The sequence below is a fragment of the Brachyistius frenatus genome, unplaced genomic scaffold (genome assembly GCF_029030835.1).
Source record: "Brachyistius frenatus isolate BFR_SWC_R1_liver_20210118 unplaced genomic scaffold, ASM2903083v1 Contig_104, whole genome shotgun sequence".
In the NCBI taxonomy this organism is placed as follows: domain Eukaryota; kingdom Metazoa; phylum Chordata; class Actinopteri; family Embiotocidae; genus Brachyistius; species Brachyistius frenatus.
The window spans coordinates 1,157,192-1,184,103 of record NW_027210703.1 but is presented as its reverse complement, the minus strand read 5'-3'; the positions used below and the strand labels follow the sequence as shown (position 1 = coordinate 1,184,103).

General features: G+C 45.5%; 2 protein-coding genes across 4 annotated transcripts in view; one reads left to right on the top strand and one right to left on the bottom strand.

Annotated features, from left to right (window-relative positions):
- Positions 1-5,882, top strand: part of scap (SREBF chaperone) — a 29,615-nt gene extending 23,733 nt beyond the window's left edge. For both annotated transcript variants that reach the window (XM_069711932.1, XM_069711931.1), the window contains exons 15-23: positions 170-371; positions 850-965; positions 1,489-2,050; positions 2,513-2,598; positions 3,093-3,175; positions 3,309-3,475; positions 4,344-4,424; positions 4,766-4,972; positions 5,637-5,882. In XM_069711932.1, the coding sequence (XP_069568033.1) occupies positions 170-371; positions 850-965; positions 1,489-2,050; positions 2,513-2,598; positions 3,093-3,175; positions 3,309-3,475; positions 4,344-4,424; positions 4,766-4,972; positions 5,637-5,882 (1,750 nt within the window). The remainder of the gene's footprint in view (positions 1-169; positions 372-849; positions 966-1,488; positions 2,051-2,512; positions 2,599-3,092; positions 3,176-3,308; positions 3,476-4,343; positions 4,425-4,765; positions 4,973-5,636) is intronic.
- Positions 5,883-9,840: 3,958 nt separating this feature from the next.
- ptpn23a (protein tyrosine phosphatase, non-receptor type 23, a) lies at positions 9,841-26,380 on the bottom strand. Of its 2 annotated transcripts, none has more exons than XM_069711929.1 (24): positions 26,127-26,380; positions 24,001-24,075; positions 22,687-22,814; positions 21,761-21,837; positions 20,973-21,022; positions 20,760-20,891; positions 20,583-20,663; positions 20,355-20,486; positions 20,153-20,200; positions 19,428-19,484; positions 19,261-19,319; positions 19,062-19,141; positions 18,266-18,380; positions 18,080-18,145; positions 17,445-17,590; positions 16,517-16,834; positions 15,811-15,965; positions 15,310-15,641; positions 12,667-15,199; positions 12,122-12,306; positions 11,870-11,974; positions 11,582-11,720; positions 11,274-11,387; positions 9,841-10,618 (listed from the first exon to the last, which is right to left on the bottom strand). In XM_069711929.1, the coding sequence occupies exons 1-24, from the start codon at positions 26,208-26,210 to the stop codon at positions 10,043-10,045; spliced, it is 5,787 nt and encodes a 1,928-aa protein (XP_069568030.1). In that variant the 5' UTR covers positions 26,211-26,380; the 3' UTR covers positions 9,841-10,042. The 2 variants fall into 2 exon arrangements, with proteins under 2 accessions (XP_069568030.1, XP_069568031.1); XM_069711930.1 differs by having other exon boundaries at positions 26,131-26,214.
- Positions 26,381-26,912: the final 532 nt, after the last annotated feature.

Below are 26,912 nucleotides of genomic sequence, written 5' to 3'. Positions count from 1 at the left end.
CCTAGTTGAACAATGTAATGAACAAATATATAAATGTAGTTGTACATATTGCACCGTGTAGAGCGGTACAAATGTTAGTCGTGGAGAAGCTTTGGTTTACAAGCGAAATAGTAGAATTAAAAAAAAAAAAAAAAAAAAAACATTCCTTATTCGTCCCTCTTCCTTCCAGGGTTGCAGCTCTGGGTCTGGCCGCGGGCGTCCTGCTGGTCCTTCTGCTCTTCTGTCTCTACCGGGTCCTGTGTCCACGCAACTACGGGCAGAACGGCGTCGCTCACGGGCGCCGGCGTCGGGGCGACCTGCCCTGCGACGACTACGGTTATTCGCCGCCGATCAGCGAGATCTCGCCGCTGCTGCTGAGAGGCCACAGCATGGTGAGAACCGACGCAGAATCACATGGAGATGAAGAAGCTTTTGTAATCCTCAGAAACAAAAGGCGGGAAAAGAATGAACACACTGTTTTTGGTATTGAACGGAGAATATGAAGAGTATTTACAAGAGAAAACTCCACAGAGGGACCTTTTTAAATAATCCAGTGGCACTCTGTAATCATGAAAGCGTTTCTAATTACTCTGATAAAAGTGAGAGCATTTCACCGACAGGAGTCAGATTAGTTTGTCAGAGTTAGGAACAAAAATAACAAAATATTCGTGACTCCTGATTCCAAAAACGAGGCGTGAAACCAGAATAAACTGACACCTGCTTGTAGAAATGTGAGGTTTAAACGCCAAAAAAAAAAACGGTCACGTAAACAAAGATTGACAATTTCAAGTTGTGACATTAAAGCTCGTTTATTTGTCGAGTTCAGTTTTAAAGCGAAGCGCGTCGATGCTGCGTCCGTCTCTCCCGCAGGACATCGAGTGTTTGGCCAGTGACGGGATGCTGCTGGCGAGCTGCTGCCTGGCCGGACAGATCCGGGTTTGGGACGCTCAGACTGGGGACTGCTTGACCGTCATCCCCAAACACGGGTGACACTTTTATAATATTTATTCTTTTAAAAAGTTTGGATCGCTCTGGCAGACGTGTTGTCCTCCGAAATTGTCCAGAATTTGTACATTTTTAAAAATTTTTACAAATTTAAACTCGTCGTGAAGTGGGATTGCTGTGATATTCAGAGTGAATTTCTACGGTTGATCTTGCATGTTCATTATTAAGTGGACTGAACATACGGTTTTACAGCACCAGGCAATGGTGACCTTAAATTTTATATATATTTTTTTAAATTGAAACCTCTTCTGCACTGTTGTTGACAACAAGCTGTCGTTTCCCCGATTTTATTCTTTCATTGGTGTTTTCAAAACGAAATATATTAAGAATGCTCATTTTGAGTTATTCACGGTGTAAAATCGTTGTGGAACGTGATCTCAACACACTTTACAAACTACAGTCAATACAACAAAAGACTATTGTAAATATTAAAGTTAAGGGCATCCTGCAGTCGTACACATGCATGAAGAGAGCACAATGAATAATGCACATTTTCTTCCTCAGGCTGAGGCGGAGCAGCAGCAGCGGCTGCTGGGAGCAGCGGGACGGCTGGGACGGCGTCGCCACCACCGAGTCGGACTGTTTGGGCTCGGAAGGTCGCGACCCCTCCGCCGGCGGCGACGGCCTCTCGGAGGACGAGGGCTACCCGCTGAGGCGGCGCACCGCGCCCGCCCGCCCGACCCTCTTCACCGACCAGCCCGACCTCACCCCGCTCATCGACACCAACTTCACCGCGGCGCCGTCGGGCGCCCAGCCCCCCTCCCACCTCGCCGCGCCGCCCCCCAGGGGAGGCTTCAACTTCGGAGGCCTGGTGGAGCGCGCCTACATGGAGCACGAGCCCCCCTCGCCGTCCGCCTACCCCTCCCCTTCCTCCGCCTCCTCCTCGCCGCCCTCCGGCGCTCAGCTCCAGAGGAGACTGAGCTTCGGGGACGCGGCCGCCCCGTCGAACCAGGAGAGAGCCTCCGCCGCCGGGACGCACCCCACGGCGGACTGGGAGAGCTCCGTCTGGGCCATGGAGCTCCGAGGGAATCTGATCGCCGCCGGGAGGAGCAGCGGCAAACTGGAGGTGTGTGAAATGGAAACATCAGCTTGTTTTACGTGGGAAACATTTGATAGTTAGAAAATGATAAATCTTGTGTTTGAGACCGTAAACAGGTTGAACTTGTCTTAAAGTAAACAGCATCTAAATTAAATCAAAGGCGTCTTATCTGTCATATTATTTGATGTGGAATCTGGAGATTGTGATTTTTGTGTTCACAAAACAGCCATTTAAAGATGTTTTATGTTTCGAGAGGCACTTTAGAAGCTCAAGGACATGAAAAATAGATTCGGTGGAAACCGAAGGGAGCAACAGTTCAGAGGCTGTCGTGGGGTCGGAAAATGAGTTTTCTCTTCGAAAGATGAACTTCGACTCTTTTTTTTTTTGGCCCAATCTGTATAAAACATCAACTCCAAATGAATAATAAATTGCAAACGCGCACTATTCACGCGAAATGAACGTTCACGTCACACTCTCGCTTGGTTTCAGCTGTGGGATGCAGTGGAGGGGTCGTTACGCTGCAGTAACGAAGACAGCGTCTCTGGGATCACAGCCCTGGCCTTCCTCAACAACAGGTTAAACACACACACACACACACACACACACACACACACACACACACACACACACACACACACACACACACTGAGACTGAACCGTACTTCTAGGATCTGACTAATGTTTGAATTTCTCATTTCTCAAGTTTCGGAGCATTAATTTGATTTTCATACATATATATATATATATATATATATATATATATATATATTATTTTTTTTTTTTTATTTATTTATTTATTTTTTAAATTTATTTAAAACGCGTGTAATAACGTGTTATTGCGTTGAAATGATTGAGTTTCTGTCGGTTCTCCATCCTCATAACAAAAGATGGAGTTTACACTCTTCGATTACTAAAATAATAAAAGCAATTCCAACAATTTATTTTTTCCCCCCGCGTCAAATGTAGACTAGATAGAAAATTAAAAACTCGGCGAATATGAAGCTAAATCGTGACTTTAAAAAGCTTATATTCATTTTATCGGGGTTTTTCTGTTTCTCATCCTCCTCAGAATCGTGGCGGCTCGGCTGAACGGGTCCTTGGACTTCTTCACCGTCGAGATAAACAAACCTCTGGGTCTGCTGCAGTACAGAGGTGAGGCTCAAAATGGCCGTCAATACATCCGTGTAGAGAATATTTCTGATTTGATCGGTAAAAGCGGGCGGTCGCTTTAATAAAAAAAAAAACATGAAGAATTATGATAAACTTGATCATAATTCCTCTGCAGGGCCCCCCGGCAGAGGCAGCATGCCTCCGTCGCCCTGTTACAGCAGCGAGGACGTGATCAGCTGCCAGCTCACGCGCTCGGTGCAGTGCGCTCACCAGAAGCCCATCACGGTTCTACGAGCCGCCGCCGGACGGGTCGTCACCGGAAGCCAGGACCACACAGTCCGGGTAACAGACCGACCCGCTTTTAAGTGTCCGGACTCTTACTGTTTTAACACAACTTGTGAGGAGAATGAAGCACCAGATCGTCATTCACCAAATTTAGAAGAACAACAAAAATATTTCAGTATTTTTTTTTTTTTTTTAATGTCTTACACTGGTTTATTTAATTTTTTTTTTTTATTTCATACATGTATTGTCCTGTTTTCCAAAAAAGTTGGCACTGTGTAAAATGCAATGATTTGCAAATCACATTATTATTTAACCCAATTCTGTCGCAGAAATCACTGCATGGGCTCAAAAACACTTTAGAAAACCATCTGTGAACACAGTTCGTCACTGCGTCCACAAACGTCGGTTGCCTTGTTTGAAGCTATCAAAAGTCGGTGCTCTGATTTCTCATAAAATACGACAGAAAAAGAATAATCATCAGATCGTTATCACCAAATTTCGAAGTAGAACAAAATATTTGCATTTTGTGTCTTACACTAAAATGAAACTTTTTTTTTTTTTAATTTATTTATTTCATACATACATTTTAGCCTGTTTTTGTTTGTTTTACAACCCAGTTTCCCAAAAAGCTGGGACACGGTGTAAAATCAAATCACACAAACCCATATTTAACTCAATGCTGTCGCGGAAATCACCGCGTGGGCTCAAAAACGCTTTCGAAAAACCATCGTCGGTGAACGCACTTCGTCACTGCGCCCACAAACGTAGGTTTCCTCGTCCAAAAGGACATAAAATGAGTCAAAAGCTCCCGATTTCTCATAAAATGCTACAGAAAAACATATCGAAGCGGTCGTGAACGCAGGCGAACGATATAAACTGTCTTTATTGGTGTTGCTTATGAATCCTGTTTGTGTTTGTTGGTCAGGTTTATCGTCTGGAGGACTCGTGCTGCCTCTTCACCCTGCAGGGTCACTCTGGAGGGATCACAGCCATCTACATAGACCAGGTCAGGAATATTCCTTCCCATAATGCTGAAAAGGACGCCAGGAAATAACCTGTGTTTTGATTTGGCCCGATATAAATACAGTTGAATTGAATTTTATATTCCAATAACAATCTGTAACAAATAACAAAAAGTTTTAGCCTTTCAAAAGTTAAAACAAAGAGTTTGTGGTTATAGTTTTTGTTCTGATCTTATTTGCCGAACGCTGACAATCGGCTGATACGTTGACGTGAAAATGGTCCGATATCGTACGCATTTTTTTTATTTTCAAAAAAAAAAAAGGAGCAATAAACTAGAAAACAGTTTTTAGTTTTTTGGTTGAGCCTCTCCGTCGCCCCCTGCAGACGATGGTTCTGGCGAGCGGCGGGCAGGACGGTGCCATCTGCCTGTGGGACGTCCTGACCGGGAGCCGCGTCAGCCATGTTTACGGTCACCGTGGCGACGTCACATCGCTGGTCTGCACCACCTCTTGCGTCATCAGCTCGGGACTGGATGACCTCATCTGTATCTGGGACCGCAGCACCGGGATCAAGCTCTACTCCATACAGCAGGTAATGAACGTTTTTATTTATTTATTTATTTTTTTTATCTCTGGCTCCTTCATATCTTTGATTCTTTAAATCAGCGATTGACAAACTTTTTTTTTTTTTTTTGTAACCCATTAAGAAAAAAAAACTGTCTTCTTCTCACCGCCTGTTTTTCAGTCTTTTTATTCATATTTTATTTAGCGGAAATGTCACATTTCCATAAATATTTCCACGTTATTTTGGAGGTTTGACCGACGCTCTTTTAATGATGTCATCTTCTTCTGCTATAATTTAGTTAAAAACATTTTTTTATATTATACATAATATATAATTTGTACCTGTTATAGTCATTTTATTGCATATTTCAGTTATTTCAGTTATATCTGCCCAGTGCGGATCCATTTTCCCCCTATCCCGTATTAATATGACGTATAACATCAACAGAATAACAAACCTTATCACCTTCACGCCGCATTATGGAAGATCAAACTATTCTCCACTTTCGTGACGATCCTTAAAAGTATATCATCGATCAATAATGCGAAACGTTTTCTGTTTCTAGTGACGGTTATTCTACAGATCCACGTTCATGAACAAAACAAACAATTTAAATAGCGTCTGCTTCTGATCCATTTTCTGTCCCCCTCTCCTCCCCTCCTCCCCCTCCCCCCCCCCCCCCCCCCCCCAGGAGGCGGGCTGCGGGGCGAGTCTGGGCGTGATCTCCGAGTCCCTGCTGGTGACGGGGGGTCAGGGCTGCGTCTCCTTCTGGGACCTGAACTTCGGCGACCTGCTGCAGACGGTCTACCTCGGCCAGAGCAGCGACGGCCAGGGCGTCCGGCAGCTGCTGGTGCTCGACAACGCCGCCATCGTCTGCGACTTCGGCAGCGAGCTCAGCCTCGTCTACGTGCCCTCGGTGCTGGAGAAACTGGACTGAATTTTGGGGTGGGGTGGGGGGGGGGGGGTTCCTAGCAGCCGATTGGCCGGTCGTGTTTCCGGACATTTCGGATGAACACGTACGAGTTTTTTTTTTTTTTTTTTTAATTTTATTTTGTTGTTTTTTTATAGCAGTCAGATGTTCTGAGTCTGGGTGTAAAAAAAAAAAAACAAACGAGGAGCCGATTGTTCAACCTGCTGCATTTTTATCAGAGCCGTCGAGGCGACGTTAACGAAGGTCATTGAGGTTCGTTTAAAAGAAAAAAACAAAACTGGAAACTTCTCGCTTAAAGAGAATCTCAGTTTGTGTGTGTGTGTGTGTGTGTGTGTGTGTGTGCGTTTGTTTTGTGGCTCTGCCCTCTATGCTGCTGACACGGGTGGGGCTTCACTGTGACCCCGCCCGCCCCGAGAGGAAGATAAAACCTCGTCTTCTTTTTTTAAATTTTTTTTTTTTTTATATATTCCTGCTGTGCTGTTCGCTCGATTGGCGAAGTGCAGCCTGAGCTCCACAGGTCTGCGGCCTGTTGGGATGAACTGGGCTGTGTGTGTGTGTGTGTGTGTGTGTGTGTGTGTGTGTGTGTGTGTGTGTGTGTGTGTGTGTGTGTGTGTGTGTGTGTGTGTGTGTGTGCGTGCGCGCGCGCTTTGCGAGGGAGAACTGACAATTACTGTACAAAGGTAAGCCTCCAGAGGGGGCTGTTTTTATATGTATAAATCTATTATTTATTAGCGATACACTTTTGAATAACGGTTTGTTTATGAATGGCTAACCCCAGCTCGTAAACAACAATATAAACAATGTGGGAACGGTGACTTAAAAATGCAAGGAGGTGTTTATTTTTGTTCTGGCAGCGTCGGGCTCCCGGTTATGAAACGATTATTTGAGCTGTTTGCTGATGTGGAGTTATTTTTTTTTTTGGGGGGGGGGGGTTGTTGGGTGGAGGAGGGGGAAGGGGTGGGTGGGGCCTCTGATTCTCAGGGTTACTGATGCTGTAACGGGGAGGGGGGGGCTGCGTGCTACATCATGGTTTGTTTTTTTTAGGGGGGGGGGGGTTCAAACTGCTTGAATTTTAAGGATGAGGATACTGACCCTGTCGACCCTGCGCAGGCTGTGATTGGCCGGTATCACGTTTACATTGGCTAACGGTGTTTTGTTTTTTTTTTTCATCAATTATGCCCTTTGGATATTTTTTTGTTTTTGTTGTTATTTTTATTTTTTATTTTTTTACTGTAACTGGCTTCACTTCAACTATTTTCAGTCCACGTGTTTTTTTTTTAAATTTATTCTAACATTAGACATTTTCCTACGTAGTCTTTCCACCTCTTTCTGCAACCAGTCAGTTAAAATGTGAAAAAAAAAGGGCCCCAAATAGACAGAAAAATATTGAATATATCAATTTGAAAATATTGGTTTAATGTATAATACAAATATAAATGTGAAAAATTCAAAAATGGTCTGACAGCGGTCCGTTGAAATGAGATAATCTCTACATTATATATATTATATATATACATTTCAACGGACCGCTGTCAGACCACGTTTGAATTTTTCACATTTTGAATTTAAATTCTGAAAAAACAACAACTCTGCAGGCTCGTCCGCTAGTTTTTTTTTTTTTTTTTTTTTCTTGTGTTTTAATCGCACCGGTCGACTCCAGTTGTACCGAAAGCACCGTCCTCTCGAAGGAATGCGTTTCCTCCAAATCGGTCCCTTCTTAAAAAGTTGTGAATTTTATAACGGATTCTGCAGACGAGGCTTAAAATTTTAAAAAAAAAAAAAATTAAAAAAAGATTCTCAAAGTCAACAAGCCAACATTGAAGAATTGCATCCTGTTTTATTGCAGTTTTTTGACATGTGACCCCCCCATCCTATTCCAATCAGTGCCTGAACGTCACCCCCCCCCCTTTTTTTTTTTTGGGGGGGGTTGTTGTTTTACTCTGGATGACTGTTGAAAGAATGTAATCTTTCAGGTTCGAAGACTTCTTTTTTCCCCTGACGGAAACCAACAACATCCAGAATGTATTGTTGTTGTTGTTGTTGTTGTTGTTTTTGCCCACCCCCTCCCCCGTCAATCATCAAGCGCATCTACTGTATCTGCATCTGCTGAACGTGGCCTCGGCAGGTTGCGACGAAGAAATCCAGCAACCAGAAATACTAATTCAACGCACTCTTGAGGCACTCGCTCACACGAAAGGCACTTTTGCGAACGTCGGCTTAAAAGGAGAGGCGGGACGTCACCGGACTTTGCCAACCGAGTTGTCAACACTGGCTGAAAACGCGCACATGTCCAGGAACTGCAGCACTTGGTTTTGGTTTACTTTCCGTTCAAGGGGACGAAAACTTTTTTTTTTTTTTTTAACATTGGAGTTCGTGACACCTGCGATCGCGTCACGCCATCGCCTCGGAAACGTGTTCATTAACGAGCTTTTCTGTTTCGTAGCGGAGAACTTTTTTTTTTTTTAGAAATGTGAAATGTGTAAGTTTGTTTTGTTTTTTTAGACTTTTTTTTTTCTACTTCTGATTTTCTAGCAATGTGAATTAAATTTCAAGTTTGAAATTTTTTTTGGGGGGGAAAAAAAACAAAAACGCTCTTATTTACTTTTCGACGCGGAGGGTTGAATTGAAAGTCAATGGTTACATTTAGCCGAGTTAGGTTAGCTCGAAGACTGATCTGTCCCTCCGAAGCTCATCAAATACAGTTTATTTTGAGAACGGAGTCCCGATTTATGGAGAACAAAATCCAAAACACGTTTCGAGAATGAAGCTGAAATGCCGAAAACTGCCGATTTAAAGTTGAAACAGCTGTTCAATGTATCGTCCGTGCAACAGAGAAGGGGAACTTTTAAACGGCCGTCGAGAAAAATCACAAGTGCTCGGGAGAAAATGTCGTCTATAAATCCCCCAGGTCTGCTTCGCCCTCCCCCTCTCCCCCGTCCTCCCCCCCTTCAAATCCTTCTCCCGTCATTGGCTGGCCACAATCTACGCAGGCTGTTGTAACGCCGGTAACTTATTTTACTATTTTGTAACACAAAAAAAAAAAAAAAAAAATGCGCAAAACTTTGTACTAATTTTCAAATAAAGAGGCTTTGATACCACAGCAGCTGTCTGTCCGCTGGATTTATTTGATATTTGTAAAATATTGAATGAGCTGCCTGAAACGTTCGGCTCCTGAGATGAATTAGTCGGAGCTCCACAGCAGCGATGATGTTTAGTTAATAACACGATATTAACTTAAAAAAGACCACAAAAAAAACCCATCTTCACGAGGATGTCAGGACTATAAACACACCAGAGCACCAGAAACGTTACAATATGGGACCTTTAATATATTTACAGTGTTACAAAGGAAAAGAATCAACTTGTCAAAACGTGCTGATTTGTGTATTCTGCTCTGTGTTTACCATCACGACTGAGCTCTATGCACTGATTGAGGTGGGTGGGTGGGGGTGGGTGTGGGGGGGAATGGAGGTGGGCGGAGGAGGAGGAAGGGGGTTTACTGTTCTTTAAAAAAAAAAAAAAAAAAAAAAAAGCTCCACCACTTCTCCCCATACATTTATTCTTCCAGTCATTAAACGGACCAGCGCTCCCAGGAGGGAGCGGCTGACGCCTCCGCGCCCCACGTGTGAAGGTTGGAGTGCATGCTGGGATTGTTGGTTGTTGTTTTTTATTTCTTGGTGGGAAGTGAGGGCCCACATCCGGCGCCGGAGGTGCAGAAAGTGCTTCCGTCCGACACGGATACGCAGACAGAAGCAGGAAACGGCGACAGAGCGAGTGAAGAGTTACAGACAAGTGCATAGTGAGCTGGTCCCAGGAGCCACCGGTGACAGAAGTGTGTGTGTGTGTGTGTGTGTGTGTGTGTAAACCCACCAGCATAAGGTTGATGTTGGGGGGGAGGGGAGGGGGGGATAATCACCCTTAACTTCTGACCTGATCGTCTGCCACCAGGCACGTCTTGGTAGTCAACACCGCTAAAAGAAAAACGGCTCCAACGCTCCCAGGATTCAGTGCAGGTTTTTTGTCTTTTTTTTTTTTTCTTCTTCTTCTTCTTCTTCTTCTTCTTCTTCTTCTTCTTCTTCTTCTTCAAAAGCAGGATTAGAAAAAGAGCTGCTGACGCCCGGCGGTAAAGTGAGAGACAGAAAGGCAGCGATCCGCGGAGTCTTTTCTCAGGGCTTGTTGAGGCTCCACAGGGGGTCCAGGCTACTGAGCGGGTCGTCCCCGCCCTCGTCCCCCGCCCGCGTCCCGTGGAGACCCTGACCCTCGGCCGGCTGCAGGAAGCTCTGCTTGGTCACCCGCTGCTTCCCGCGCCCGGCTCCGTCCATGTTGAAGGCCTCGGGTGTCAGCGAGGCCAGGAGCTCCAGAGACGAGGCGGAGGAGGCGGGGGGCGGGCTGACGCCGGGCGGGTCCTCGGGGGGCGGCCCGTGGTCGGGCGCCGGCGGGGTCGAGGGGGAGGCGGCGTCCAGGCCGTTGGGCGGCGGAGGAGAGCGGGCGGGGGAGGCGAGGGGGGGGCTGAAGGAGGCGGGGGGCGGGGGCTCCCGGAGCGGCTGAATGTCGCCCAGCGAGTCGAGCGGAGGCGGGAAGCCGAGCTGCTCCTCCGGGCCGCAGGGGGCGCCGGCCTCCATGGCCGGGTCCGTGGCGCTGGGCGGCCGGATGCTGAGCTTGGCGATGGTGGCTTGGATGGAGCTGATGGGCATGTCACCGCCGAGGACGATGTCCTGCTGGGACTCCTGTCTCGCGTAAGGCTGCGGAGAGACCGTTCATAAAAAAAAAAAAAATACAGATACATTTTCTAAAGTATTAAAAAAATATATACTTCCCAGAATGCAGCAGCAGTGTGCACGTGTCATTATTATTATTTTTTTTAAATTACAGTTTTTATAAGAACTATTCTTTTAGTGGAAGATAAAACTCCAATGTGAATTATCTAAAATTGTTTCACTTTAGAAAAAGATTTAAAAAAAAAGGCTGCTTTTGAGCTTTTAAAAATAATAATAATAATAATAACAATAATAATGTTATTAGTCACATATTTTCCAAGGTCCAAGTATCCATCAAGATAAAAGGGTCCAACGTAGAGCTAATATAATATAAAATTATTCCAGTGAGTTTTACGCTCGAGCCGCTTTTCAAAAGAAAATGAAAAACATTTCCTCGCACCGAATTTTGCAATCGAATAATTTACAGTTTCTTTCGCATATTTAACCGTTAATAAATAAGAAGTATTTTAAATATCCCGTAAACACGGGGTCAGATAAATTCTCAAACTGCAATTTTCCACTTTTCTAACTGCATAATAATAATAGAAGCTGGCGAAGCCCAAACAGCCACTTCAACTATTCTTCACGACCTTTTTTTTTTTTTTTTTTTTTTTTTTTTTACACCAGAAGCGATTCAAACCTTGGTGGCTGCAGAGTTGCTGTTCTTGCTGCAGGTGGCGGTAGTGATGCCGTGACGCAGAAGAACCTGCTCAGCGTGCTTCAACACGGCCTCATAGCAGAACTTCAGGTGGAGCTGGAGACACACACACACACACACACACACACACACACACACACACACACACACACACACACACCAGAATATTAAAATAGAGCTTGTTATATCTAAAAAGCCAGGATTTAAAAGGTGCATTCAGCATTCTCGATCAGCGACCACGCTGAATTCGAAAAGCCTCGGCTTCAGATTTCTGTGCGGGCGTGTCTGACCTTCTCCTGTAGCATGTTCTTCCTCTGTTGTCTCATCTTCTTCACCAGCAGCGGAAGGTCCGGGATCCCGTTTCCGGCCTCCAGCTCCTGCAGGGCGGCGTACAGCAGGCAGAGGGCGCCGGTGCGTCCGACGCCCGAGCTGAGACGGGGAAGCGCGTGCAAAGTTTTTTGGTGAGGTCTGGGAGCACTAAAAGGCGCAATTCTTTCGGCAGGAGTGACACGCGCGCCGACTTCCTAAATAATAAACGATAAAAGCGTCGAAAAGGACGGTTACGGGAACGCACTCACCTGCAGTGCACCACTACAGGTGTGTGTAAGGGCCTCTGGTGGAGGTAGTGTCCGTGGACCTCCTGGATGAATCGCAGCAGGTTGCTTATGCTGTCGGGGAGACCCCTAATGAGACAGAAATGACCGACTCCTTCAGAGAGAAACAACACTTCAAAACGATTAAATCCCCTCCGGCAAAGTAGTTTTTTTTTTTTTCCGTCTCCAGAAACTAAGCTCAGGCATCTTTTTAAACGCGAAACGGCGACGACTCACAGCTCCGGCCAGGAGGTGAACTGGAGATGGACGACGGTGCGTTTCAGGCTCTGGTCGCGGTACTGCAGGCTGATCATGCGCTCCACGTGCGTCGGCGTCGTCTTCTGCGTGGTTAGGCTGAGCGTGATCGGTCCCTGAGAGAGCTGCTGGCCGCGCTCCGTCGGGAAGTAGCGCAGCACTTTGCCCTGGAGAGATTTTGGGGGAGGAGGGGGGGGGAAAAAAAAAACAACGTTGCGTAACAGAAACGAACAACACGATAGATTAAAAAAAAAAAAAGAAAATGACACTTTGGGATAGAAATTAGACTAAACTTGATGATGTGCGTCCCAAGCAAGATGAGACAAAATACAGGAAATTGTTCCCTCTCCTTTGAAGAACAAAATAAAATCAGACGGTGGCGGGAATTGGCCTAAAAGCTTTTGATCACTGGTGATCGAATAATTACGTACGCATTTCGAATAGCGCTTTTGCTTGAAATGCCCGTCCCTGCTGCGCAGCGCGTGTTGTTTTAACTACTGCCACGTTAAATCGCTGTTGAAAAGTACCTTTTCCAGCTCCTGCTCCGAAACCAGCATGACTATCAGGGACACCTTCTGCTCGTACACCATCAGCCAGAAGTCCGCCGCCGTGCCGGTGAGCGGAGCCTGTGTGGCGATAAGGCGTGGGCAGTACGGCGACAAGTCCTCCACGTAGCTGGCGTTGATGTAGTCGTCCTTCCCCGACTGCAGCACCACGCGGTTGAGGTCGTAGGGCATCACGTCCTGGTGACGGTTCTTCATGGTGTAGCAGCGGGCGATGGCGATGGACAGCTGGCGGGCGTCCTTCTCCTGCTGGTCCTGGAGCTCCTTCCAGCGAGCGTCCAGCACGGACAGACCCCCCTCCGTCTCCGACGGGTGCTCCAGGGAGTCCACCTGGGCTCTGAAACGCTCCAGTTCGCCGTGGAGACGGGCGACGCGCTCCGGCGCTTGGTACGGGTCCCCCTGGATCAGCAGAACTCCCTGGGAGCTCTTCTTTCGACGCTCCCCGTCCTGCGGGTCGGCTTTGGTGGGCTGGAGGACATTGGTGGGGGCCTTGGGGCCTCCGGGCTGGCTCTCGGGGCTCGAGGAGAGGAGGTCGTCGGTGCTCGAGTTCTGCCGTTGAAACAGCGACGTGGAGGGAGACGCGGCGGAGGGGGAGGGAAGAGCGGGTGGGGCTGTGCCTCCGGGAGTCGGGGCTGGCGTCGGTCTCTGCTGGGGGTTCAGACCCAGGGAGGTGGGACCCGGAGAGGGAGACGGTGAGGGGGAAGGCGAAGGGGAGGGGGGGATAGTGTTGGATGGCTGCACCACTGTCGGGCCTCCCGGAGAGGGCTGAATCATGTGCTGCGCGGGGGGGGCGTGTGGACCGTGTGGGCCTACGGCAGTGGGCTGCTGTGGGGCACTTGGAGGTGCGTTAGGTCCTGGAGCTGAGGGGTACATCGTCGAAGGCTGTGGATGGGCCATGGGAAGAGGAGCCTGAGGTTGTTGGGGAGTTGCGGGCTGCGGCGCCAGGGGTTGCTGAGGCATCATCGGAGCGCCACCGGGGTAGCATACTCCCCCGGAATGAGGGGGCTGAGACTGGGGTTGGCTTGGCATCCGCATGGACTGCTGGGGCATATTTGGTATAGGAGGCTGTCCGGGATGGGGGTGATGCTGCGGGGGTAGTGCACTGGGGGGCATTTGGGGCATCGGGCCCCTTGGCATGTGCACCTGAGGACCGGGGACCATATGAGGCTGCGAGGCAGGAGGCATCTGAGGGTGCAGGGCCGGGTGAATGGGCTGGCTCGTAGGGGGCATGTAGTTCTGTGAGACCGGAGGCATCGTCTGACCCGTCGGGGGCATCTGTGCTCTGGGACCACCTGGTATCTGCATCTGTGGGTGTGGCGGTATCTGCTGCGCGATGGGGGGCATTGGGATTTGCTGCTGTTGTGGCAACATGTGTTGGTGAGGGAGCCTCGGGGGCATCTGCTGGTTGGGATGGGGCAGGTAGGGTTGGGAACCTGGCGGTGCTGGTTGAGAAGTTGGGGGAGTTGGTTGGCGTGCGGCGTGAGGTGGCATCTGAACCTGAGGTGGCCTTGGCATCGAGCCCGGCATCATCTGAGGGTGCTGCTGGTGTACGTAGCCCTGTGGAGTCTGGTAGCCTTGGGGTATCTGAGGCTGGAAGCCATTTTGTTGATGTGGCTGCAGCTGACCTGGGAATGCCTGCTGGTACTGGGGAGGAACACCCGGCTGAGGGGGCATATATCCATGTGGGAAGGCCTGAGGGTGTGGACCAGGAACAGCCCTCGGACCAGGCTGGTACCCCTGAGGGAGTGGCTGAGGGTACTGCTGCGGATGCTTCTGCTGCTGGGATTGGGGTCCAGGTGTCTGGCCTGGGCCTTGAATGGGAACGCCTGGTTGGGGCATAAACTGGGGGTATGCCCCCATCTGTGGGGGTATGATGTAGCCAGTTGAGGCTAGAGATGGGACAGGGTGGTGTGGTGTGGGGTTGTAGCTGGGGATAGGGGCCTGGATGCTGTCCACAGTGGTGGTCGAGGGTCGGACCGCGATGGGGGCAACGGGGCCGGGTTGGGGAACTTGCGAAGGGGGTGGCCGGTAACCGGGCACTACTGCTTGGCTTGGCATTTGGGGAGGCCTGTGATGAGTCATCTGAGGGAGGGGCCCACGTGGCAAGGGTCCATGTGCTGCCAGACCCCCTGAAGTAGGAAACTGAGCAATCCGTGCCAGGAGCTCTGGAGGGGGCAGGTTGGCCGGGAAGCGAGGAAGACCGGCCGCTGGAGCACCAGGCCAAGGCAGAGAGATGCTACCGCCCAGGTTAGCACCAGGCGGCATGAAGGCTTCGGGACGAGGCAGGTGAGCCGCGGTGTTAGGGAGGGAAGGAAGGTCAGGGGGGAGGCTGCGGAGGTCTTCGGGAAGGTCACCCCCCAAGGCCAAGATAGCAGCACTGAGCTGGGCCAACTCGGAGTCCTCAAGGCTGGAACAGGCCGAGTCCACATCCGAAGCCTTCGGTTTAAAGGGGGGCTTAGCTGCTGTAGGCCGCGCTGGGGGCTTCTTCTGAGTCTCTCTGGGGAGGGAACAAAGCACAGAGCCGGCATGAAAAGCAGAAATACGAAAAAAAAAAAAAAAAAGTATTCATAATTAATAGAGCGAGGTCGCAGAAAACATCGTCCTTACTTCTCCAGGACGGGCTTCCTGTCGTCCGACCTGCTCTGACACAGGGACTTCGATCTCTCCAGCAGACGCGACGCTTTGGCCTCCAGGTCGTCGTAGAACTCTTTTCCCTCCTGTGACTTCTTCATCAGGTCCTCGTAGGCTTCGTAGGAGCCCACCAGTCCCTGGACGGTGCTGTTCCACTGCTGCTCGGTTTGGCTCAGGCCCTTACGGACGGAGGCGTACTGAACGTTGGCCTCCGTCAGGGCCTTCAAGATGTTTTCCTGTGCTGCCAGGTTCTGCTCGATGTACACTTTCACCTGCTCGTACTTCTTCAGCTGCTCCTCAAATATATGCTGGAAGGACAAAGACGAAGTTAAAGCGCTCAAGAGCACACGTAACATTTAGCAAATTCTTTTCGCAATTTGAAGTCTTCCTCAAATCGTTTTCGTTTCCCCTCAGACCTTTTCAACTCACTACGTGCGTGTTTATTTGTACTGAAAGAAACGCGTGCAGCCAAATGACCTTTATGTCGGCTCTCTCGGAGGTGACGAGGGTGGAGGTGATGTCGTCCTGCTGGATGAGGTCTCGGAGCTGTTTCTCCAATGAGCTTCTCTGTTCCCTCATCTCTTGCACTTTTCCCAGGATCCGCTTCATGCACTGCAGCCCTGCCACTTCCTCTGCAAACACATTTGGTGACATTCACACTTACTACGTGAAAATTATATTTAGAGACATTCGTATTATTAGCTACATGTCGTGTTGTCCATTTCACGACACAATGCAGTTTGTATAGTTTCATATTTGAAACCCTGTTTTCCTGCACTTGAATTAGAAAGAACTATTTTAGATTGTATAACCAGAACTATTTAGATAGTCAATCGTTTCGAGCTAAAACGCATGATACTTCTGTTTTTCTCTCGTGTGATTCCTCATTGAATATCTTTTAGGTTTTGGTCTGACAAAACAAGCCATTTCATGACATCACCTTGAAGCTATGGGAAATTAAAGACTATTTTTTTGGACATTGTATACAGGCAAAACAAGTACTTAGCTAATCTAGAAAACCACCTGATTAAGCAATGAAAATTTATTTGCAAAAAATTTTTTTTTTAAAAATCACGGTGCTGCAAAAAAAGTTTCTTTTTTTAGAATTTCGTCACGTCTGAAGACTCATATTTCACACACTGCTAAATTACACACGAAACCGCACTAGGAATCGGACCCTCACCTTCGCTGAGCTCGGGCCGCGGCAGGGCATCCCTGAGACTTTCCAGGGGCCCCCCCAGCAGACGCAGGTTGCTGATGTGCAGGTTCATGGCCCGGTGGAGCTCCGTGTTGGTGAAACTGGCCTTCTCGTGGGCCTCCATGTACTTCTCCAGGTCCCTGCGGATCTCCGCCAGAGCCTGGCCCTGAGCAGCCGGGTGCACCTCGCCCGCGGCGGGGCCGCCGACCTCCTGGAGGGCTCGCTCGCCTGCCTCGTCTTCCTCCAAGACGTCTCTGATCTCCTTCAGTGAAGACTCCACGTCGGTGAAGACGCCCGAGAGCACTGCGCAGGCACGAACGTGAGAGGAATTATTCAGTCGGAAGCACGCAGCAAAGCGTAGCACAGAAAAGTACAGTAAAAGTTCTGAGTTCAGGTTAAAAAAAAATTTGATTTTCCAAACATATACAAGTCTTCAAGAAAAAGGTCCTTCGTACTCATAAACTATGTTAAAACTTGGTTTCGTTTGAAGTGCAATTTTATCTGTAATTTCGATTTTTCATGAAAGAACACGTCGAACAAATTGCGTCCCCCAAATAATAAAAATTCATAAAAATCGAAACATTATTCAAATGAAAAAGTACCTTTATTAAATCATAATATTAAATGCAATGTTAAAAGTACTAATTTTCAAAACTCTGCGTTTTTCACAGGTTGCCTTTTCATTATTAAATTTCTTTAAATAGAGGAAAATCATAATCACTATCATACATTATTTTTTTTTGTTTGTTGTCAAAATCAAGAAGTGACTTTAGGGACACCCACTGCAGTTATTATTTGCCCCTCTCCCCCCCTCCCCCTTATCACTCCTCTGCACTCTCGCAGTAAATCACTGTAAATAATAGCGCCGCTGTGTTTGCTTGCGTGATTGCGTTGGGAGGCCGTCGCCACCGACCCTGCATGGACTGGATGAGGCTCTTGACGGTGTCGGGCCGGACGCTGAGAGCGGCACACTTCTCCATCAGCACCAGAGGGATGTGGCTGTACAGCTCCAGGTTGTCGACGGACTCCGGCTCCAAGCCCAGAGAGTCCATGAACTGCCTGCAGGAGGAGGAGGAAGAGGAGGAGGAGGAGGAGGAGGGCAGTCACGTAACAGCGGTAGCGCCAGCTTGAAAACAAAAATCTATTCCTGTCGGTGCTTCGCGATTAATTCTTCGGTGTTGCTTTTACGTTTTTGTTGGGGCAAAATGTCAAAAGATATTGTCGGTTCTCGATCAAAGAAACCAACAAGGAATTCACAAGAGTTCAGTCACAACTTGAATGCCAAACTTCTGAAAATATCCATGATGAAAAGAAGGATATAATCTCATGTTAGGTTTGTGTTTTATAAAAAATAAGAGGTCCACAATTTGCACCTTAAAGCGACTTAACGACTCAATTAAGGGAGAGAAATGACATGCGTTCAACTGCCTGCTTAGCGAACAACGAGAGCTATTGGCAAAAAAACAAAGACCCTAATTTGATGATAACAAAACAACAAGGAATATTTTAGCTTTTTCAGAGAAACTCTTCACTCGCGCACATACTCACTCTAGTGTTTCATTCTTGCTTTCAATCTTCGCCATGATGTCCCTCAGCAGCTTGGCCTTCTCCTCACTGGAAAGAGACGGAGACGCGACCACGGACGTGACTTTAAAACTTTCTTGCACGCGTGTAAATCTGACTGCACATGTTCGTCCAACCTTCTGAACTTGACATCCGCTGGCGACGCCCTACCTGTACAGAGAAGAGGCCTCGTGGGCAGCCATGGGCACCAGTTTGGCAAACAGGTCCGGTCCGGTGACGCTGGGATCGGTGGGATTGACCGGCAGAGCTTTCACCAGCGGAGCACCTGGAAGGGGGAAACGAAGACGTTTCACTGGCACATCGACACATAAACTTGATTTTTATAAATGTCACGACACGGAACAGGATTAAAAAAAAAAAAAAAAGGAGATCCTGTTGATCGACCGCACGGAAAAGAAACAGCTGGAAATCAAATCAATAATGTAATAAATAAAGAAAATAACTGGCAGATTCATTAATATAATAAAAAAAATTAAAAAATTAAAAAAAAAAGAATCCTCTACTTGTCCACTGTTCAAAGACAGAAAATTAATTTTGGCCCTTTGATTTCAAAAACATCACATTAATCAACTTAAAAAGGACAAAATCCAGAGGTAATTAACTACACATTTTAAACCCTGCCACCAAAGTATGTATCTTTCATCGGAGCTTTAACCGTGAATTCATTCTGGTTTCAGATACATGAATACGGCTGCAGTTGGAGACAAATAATACCTGATGAACAAAACTATAAAAAAAAAATTTTTAAAAAATCACTTTAGTCACTAAACCGATATAAAAGTCCAGGAGTTTTCTTTTGAGAAACCTGCTGAGTCATGTTTAAATCATATATTATATATATAGATGCTATATATAAAGCTGTACAGTACGTACATGCATTAAGATGAATCTTTAATAAGAACTGGCTGTACATGTACGCGGTGGCAACATCGAGGCTTCCTGTTACCTTTGACTGAAGCCAGAGTCTCCAGAGAAGGAACCGTCTCGTGGTAGATGAAGTCGTTGTCCTTTTTGGCTGAACTAAACCTGAAGTAAAAAAAAAAAACAACAACAAAGAAAACATGACCACCATGTATTTCTGTTGAGTTTTTAATCAAAAGTAAGGAACAACATGAAAATACCATTAACTGATACACGAGACTCACTTTCCACCGATGACATCCATGGTGAATCTCAGGGCCTCTTGCACGCTGTCAGGTTGACCCTGGTTGTACCGAGACGACACAACAGAAACACCAAGACAATGACTTCATTATACGCCGCTGGGAGGTAATAATAAAAAAATAAAAAAATGTAAATAAACATATTTTACCTTGGCGAGCTTGATGGCTTCGCTGAGTTTGTCCAAGGAGCTCTGCAGGTACGCCAGCTGTAGGAAACGGAGAATTCAAGTCACTCAGCCGATGGAAAAGTAAATTCCGACTTAGCTTAGTTAAATATCAACATTTGAACTTTTAACAGTCTGGATTTTTTGAAAGCTGACTTTTAATTTTTAAGTTTCATCACAATTTTAATCACAATTTATGACATTTTAGCTCCACTTCAGGAAAACTGCAAAAGCAGCAGTAAACTAGTAAAACTTGCTCCGTTAAGTCGTTTTCGAGTGTCTGAGTTTTTTGTTGTTGTTAGTATTGTGGCCAATATGAAATTAATTTCCTGCAAACATGCGAAAACAAACAAGCCTCTTTAAAAAAAAAAAAAAGGAGGAACTATTGCTATAAAATGGTCAACTGGAAAATCTTGTTGAAAGCGATACAGCCTGAAGGACAAAGAAGACGGAAACATAACTTTCCCAGAAAATTAAGGCTTGATTTATTTTATGGATAAGTGAACGGCTGGGATTTTTAATTTTTGGCAAATTACTGTTATTTGTTATTAACAGAATAGCTGCATTCATTCCTCACAAACTCACCAAGGGGGCTTTTTTTTTTATTTATTTTTTTATTCCTGTCTGCATCAATGCAGCAAAGGATGATTTGCACAAACCCAAAACGCAGTTTCATGTCAGAGGATAGAAAATAGACGGAAGTAATCTACCCGCTCTCCGTACTTCTGCTGCTCCTCTGCCTGTTTTCCCATATGAAGCTGTTGAGATGAAAAAAAAACCCCAAAAAAACAAGGTGATTGTGAACGCATCTGACAAATCCGATGCCAACAACACAAACAAGTTCATAGACGCACTGAATTACCACGAACACAACATCACAACCACACACTCGCTCTCATATCAGACACTCACATGTGCGATTGCAGCAAAGTAGTAGATCTTCATCTGAACCAGCTTCTTCCAGTCCTTCTGGATCTTCCCCAGCATGGAGGCCGTCTCGGAGTTCTCCAGAGCCCTGCAGGCCTCTTTGTAGTAATCCACCACCTGCAGCAAAACCCGCAACCACTTATCAGCCTTCGATATTTTCTAGTATTGACTATGATAAAAAAAAAAATAATTAAAAAAATTTAAAAAATCAACCTGAGCGCTGATGCGAGCGACCAGGAAACTCTTCCTGTTGTCCAGCATGGACTTCTCCAGGAGACACTCCTGAGCCTGGCCCTGGGAGACAGAGACATATGGATGAGACGTGATTCTTTGTGTGTGTGTGTGTGTGTGTGAGTGTGAGTGTGAGTGTGTGTGTGTGCGTAAACCCACCAGCATAAGGTTGATGTTGAGGTTGAGAATCTGGTGGCTCATGTCCACGCTGAAGTTGTGGCTGAAATGGTCTCTCAGGTAGGAGAACGCCCCGGCGGAGCACTGGAAGTGGGTGCAGGACACCTTCATGCCCTGGACACACGGCACAGAGAGTCAGTGTGTGCGTGCGCGTGTGTGCGTGTGTGTGTGTGTGTGTGTGTGTGTGCGTCTCACCTCCTCAGACACCCTGTTGTCCATGGCTCCCAACATGGAGTGCAGCGCCCCTGCAGATAATCCACATTTAGCTTCTTTTTTTTTTTTTTTTCTTAAGGCTTTGCAGGTTTTTCTGTTTACGGTTTTTCTAAACAGGAAGTGAGTGTTCAATTTCCTTTAAATGTTTATCTCGCTGCATTTGTGTTGCTTAATAAAGCACGGTTGGAGGAAAATAGGGGACGCATTTGGGTACACTTGAAGGACAGATTCACATTTTTGGTGTTTTTGAAGCTTAACACAGCATGACATGCTGACATGTTCATATTGCACGTAGATTAAGAGGGTTATCGTTTGCTTTGATTGTGCCTTTAAGTTACGATGTGACTGTTGCAGAATACAGTTTAGAAGTAGATGATAAATCAGTGAGCCTGCATTTATTTCTTAGACCTAAAATCAAATGCAAATACTGAAGAGTTTTCTTCAAAAATGGAGACAAATAGCTCTGAAATTAAAAAAAATCTATGCAACAAAAAATATCAGCATGAATATTATTTAGTACATAAAAAAACTACTTGTAGGACTTTTGACCAAAGAAAAAACTGCGTTCATGATTTGAAATGTTATTTTAGAAAGGTACAACTTTTTTTTTATTTTAACTAGTTAACACAAAAAAAATTACAACTCCTCATTATAATGATTCTATGATTGAATCTTCATATTCACATTAGCAAGTATAGCAGCTTTAATATCCTTTTATCTGGTCTGGTTTAAAAACTAAACTACAAATTGCTGTGTGTGACTTTACTCACCGAGATTGTAGAGGATGCACGCTTGCTCGTAGCTGATGTCATCGTGGGTGACTGTTTTTCCAGAGAAAATTTCAGTCCTGAACAACATATTAAAAAAAATATATATTAGAAAGAATAAAATTAAAACGCCATTAAGTCAATAGGATTTATTAATAATATCAGTCCGTCCAAGATTTTACGTTTTTTCTTTTTTGATTGTTGCGATAAAAAAATGTCTGATTTTACTGCAGCTCTTCTAAAAAAAAAATAATAATAAAAAAAAAACGTTGAAAAAAGCAATAAAATTGTTTTTAAATAAAACATTTTAAGTGTTGGTTTTTTTGTGGTGAATTGGAAAATATTGCAAGTCAATAATTTGATTTTACTTTCATAAACTATGACCTAATGAAGAAAGACCCATATGTAATCACTTCCTTTTGTAATAAGCACACTGCACATCTCAGATATAGCAGGATGTATTTTATTTCTCACATTTAAAAAATAAAATGAAGTAAATGTTCCTTTTTTTTTTCCTTCATCATTTTTCTTGATAAGGCAAGTTTTGTTTGAAAACGTTTACTTTTTGACCCGATGCCTTCAGCACAGCTTCGATTGAGTAGTTTTATTGCGGGAATGTTTCCAAAGTAGCAATAGTGAATTTGCATTTTTTTTTTGCAACATCACAATTTCCTCGAAGACTAGTCCAAATTTAATTAAATTAAATGCACATAGTGCCAAAAGCTACCTTACAAATCATACGCACATAAACGTTAAGATTCAGAGCAGTGAGCCGATATTGTTATCTGAAAATAATTCATTCAATAATTTGAAAATTGAAATATGCCTCTATAGCTCAGTAGAACAGACTGCAGCAGGATGGGCGTGATTGTGTTGTGTGTGTGTGTGTGTGTGTGTGTGTGTGTGTGTGCGCGTGTGTGTGTTCCTACCACGAGATGGGGACAGCAGCCTCCTGTCCTGTTCCCATGGGGACTCGGCTCTGGAGGTAATGCAGCTGACCGAAGTACTTCCTCAGAGTGCTGCATCCCTCGAAGTCCCTCGTCACGTTCACTGCGCTCTGTTAAAACGGACACAAAAGGCCGTGTTCAAATCAGCCGTTCTTCAGCCCTACTGCTACAAAATCGCAACCTCAGCAAAAACACCATGACCTCTGTGCGTGTGCGTGTGTGTGCGCGTGTGTGTGTGTGTGTGTGTGTGCGTGTCACATCGCAACCAGTTTGACCGATGCATGTTTGGAATTCATCATTTTCTCGATGCCGTTTCCGAACAGCTCATTTTTTAGGACGACCTGATTTAATAACTGACTGTGAAACCTGACAAGCAAAACGCGGCAAATATCAATCAGGTTTTAAGGTCTTTACATACTGGAGGGCGTCGTCGTCCCGCGAGGAATTTCCAAGTCGATACGTTTTTTTTGTTGTTTTGTTTTGTTTTTCCAACTGTTGTTTTTGAGTACTTTTCACACCGTGTGAATATCAAGCAGCAAAAAAAAAAAAAAAGGTGACTTTTTGCCTTCAGACGTTGTTGTTTTTTTTTGGTTTTTCTTTGGAACGCCAGAAAACGCATCAACCAGTCAAGTCACACCACAGCTCCGAACGACGACGTCGAATGTTTTGCGTCTCCGGAGTTACAATTTACAAAGGGCACTAACATTTTTTTTTTTTACAAAGACAGCCATCTCGGCGGGAGCGAGTTCGTGGAGTTTACGTTTGGATGTCGTGGAGAGGGTAAGTAAACGGACCGTCACGTCGGGATGCGGCTAAAAACATTTGCAATTTGTTGTACGGCAGAAGAAGCAGAGCAGCAAATGCTTTGATTATCGGGAGGCTGGACTGACGAGAGCGTTTCGGCATTTTGGCACTATTCCTGAAAACGGGACACAGAAACCATTATTGAATGATCAAATCTATTGCTTTGAATGAAGTTACCTCGTAAATAATCACTTGATGCCGAGCTCGTGTAAATTATCACGTTCCCGCTCTCCTAAATGTGACTTTAATTTACATTTCCTGCTATATTTTGGGGATTTTTAGCGACCGTACGTGGCAATAATATCAGCCCGGAGCTGGGAAACACAAAATTCCTTGCTCGTGGTATTAAAAGTAGTTAATGTCATCGAAAAGAGGGATTTATCGGTTGACGGTACGTTTGACCATGACACACACACACACACACACACACACACACACACACAGAGATCTGAGAGGAAAAACATGTCTGCCGATGCTTCACGCGGCGCTCACCTGCCGCAGCGTCTCCAGCTTCTTCATCTGTTCGTTGTAGTTGTCCGGATTCTCTCCATAGTTCTTCAAGATGAACTAGAGGAGAGGAAAACACAGGCAGGTGAATGTGCTGGAAAAACGGAGACTAAAACGACCTATTTTAAAAACCGAATCAATTATCTGATATTCAGGATAAATGCTTCGGGAGGGGGAAAAAAAAAAACAACAGAAAAAAACTGTTAGACAATCACCGAACCGTAGCCGATTAGTCATTAGGCTAATCTTCTGTCTTCGGCGTAAGACGAGAGTTTGGACTCCCTTTTTGAAAGCCTCTTAAGATCTCCCATCATGCTTTGCCAAGACTTTCACCGTCTCCACGAAGCCACTGGATGTCGGGTCAAGAGGTAAGACAGGCAAGGGCAAAACCCCTTCTCTTCTTTACCAGCGCCTCCGTTCCCGTTTATAATGAAATCACGGGAGCAGGAAAGGTCACGAGGTCACCGGAGAGACGCACGGCGACGCAGCAACAAGACCGGCATTGTCCCGCTTTGACTTCCACAAGCCGGATGACGTGACATTTTTGTTCAGGGACGAAAACACTGGTTGCGATGCGAATCCTCTCTCGCGTCATATATTTGATCTGGCATTTAAAATGAATAAAATACCCGCAAACTTTATTCAAAGTTAAGCATTTAAACAACATTTGCCAATAAAACTTGTCATAAAATATTCTCTGACAACAACTTGTCCTAACAAATTAGTCGCGAGGGCAAAGGTCGGCTCTTTTTTTTTTATGTGACAGGAATAAGTTGGAGAATCTGGGTCACCAGATAAAGAAGAACACCTGGGAATTTTATTTTTTTATAATTACAAGAAGCCCTCGAATGACCCGCATTATCTTTCCCGTAAATATCAAGACACGTGAGCTGGAAGCGGGGTGTGTTTGTCGTGACTGTCCTTGCACAGCTGACAAGATGTGTGACTACGCAAATTAGTGTTTTGAAATTCAACAGGCCGACCTGGAGCGGGAGCTCAGGTATCCCACTCCAGTCCGTCCTCATTTTTCTTGACGGTGAAAACAAACATCACTTTTTTTTGTTGTTGTTCACTTCAAAACACTCCCTTAAAAACGGTCTTTTCTCCTGAATGGGGAAAAACACAGTTTTACATCCAAAAATCCAAATTTTTCCTCTTGTATTTTGTGTTGTCATCCTTCTATGAATATATATATATATTTTTTTTTTATTTTTATATATATATATATATATATATTCATCGTTCGCATTTCACATTTCTGTCATTTATTTTGTTTGTTTGTTTAAACTGCATATTTAAACACTTTTTTTTTCTTTTTTTTTTATGCCGCTGATTGTAAAACTACTCGATTTGTGCTTTGTAATACAGTATTCAAATTTAATTCAGTTTTTATTCATATAATAGTCACAACATTATCTCATAACCAGAAACCAGCTTTCTTCTGATTCAGGTGACGAACTGAGTGACTGATTTTTTTTTTTTTTTTAATACTTTTTCTTCTGTGACTGTGACAATAAAATGTAGAAAATACGTCTGTATTTTTAATTAGATTTTCCCCCAGCTGGTAGTTTTCCTTGTGGATCCGGCGCTCAGGTGCATGTGACAGAGTTCAGTTTATTATTTCCATGTCTGACTGGACCGGGAGGAGCCATGCCACGTCTTTTTTTTTTTTTTTTTTTTTTTACAAATATGTTTTTTTTGGTTTTTTTTTTAATTATTTAACCGCCGTGAGTTTAGTTTAGTTTCGTGTTTTAGCCGTTTAGCTGAAAGCTAATTATGAACTTTAACTTCGAGCTTTATTATTATTATTATTATTATTATTAGCCATCGAGCGGTTAGCTGAACGTTAGCAAACAAAAGGCGGTGGTCAGGGGTGGAGGGGGGGGGGGGGGGGACCTCGGACCGCAGCTAGCCGGCCACAAGCTACCCGCTTCTGGAAGACTCTCTCACGAACTGTCAGCGCGAACCGCGGCCGACGTTCGCTTCTTGACCGGGTTACCCAGTCGTCCGTAACCCCTGTTCGGTTGACTTCCGACCTCAGCCCTGTTGCTCCGTGTCTCTCTCCCCCCCCACCCCCCTTCCTCCTCCTCCTCCACCCCGACCCAGCTCACCTGCCTCACGGCCGGGCTGAACTGGAACTCCCCTGCCTCCTTCAGATCCAGCCAGATCATCGGCATCCGGGGGACCGCCTCCATCGCGGCCGACTCTTTTACACCGGACCGTCAGCCGGTACGATGTCCCCCAAAACAAAACAACAACAAAAAAACAAAACAAAAATCGCCCCCGTCGGTGGTTTCGCGGCCGTTGACGGTTTTCCCGGAGATAACGTTCCTTTAAACAACCGTGTCATGGATCCATTTACACTTCAAACCGGAAGCACGTGACGCCGAACGTCAAATACGCGCCCCCGCTAGTGCTGCTGGGAAATGTAGTCGATCACGCAGCTCCAGCTTTTCTTCTTTTTTTTTCCTCCCCCCCTCCCCTCCCCCCCCCTCTCTGCTGTTTGATTGCAGTTACGCATTATGGAAGTGAGATATCTGCAAAACACAGTTGGAGAGTAATTTACTTATTTTAATTAAACAAAATGAATCCATATTTTATAACAGACACCAAAACCTAAAAAAAAAAAAAAAAAACCACTATAATTTAATGCCAATGCTTTGTTCTGGAGCTTTCTGTCATATTTTCTTCCACGCTAAGCCAACCAACATCGACAAGAAGTAAGCAAAAGGAAATTATAAAAAGAAAAAACTATAATAATCTATTAACAGCCCAAATTTGTGTTATTCAGTCATGAAGTAATAAATCAGTGCAAATCAGTAATGAAGCGAACAACATCATTAATGTATCTTGTTCATTATTTTCTCGATTAACCAATCACGTTTTTTCCTTTATTC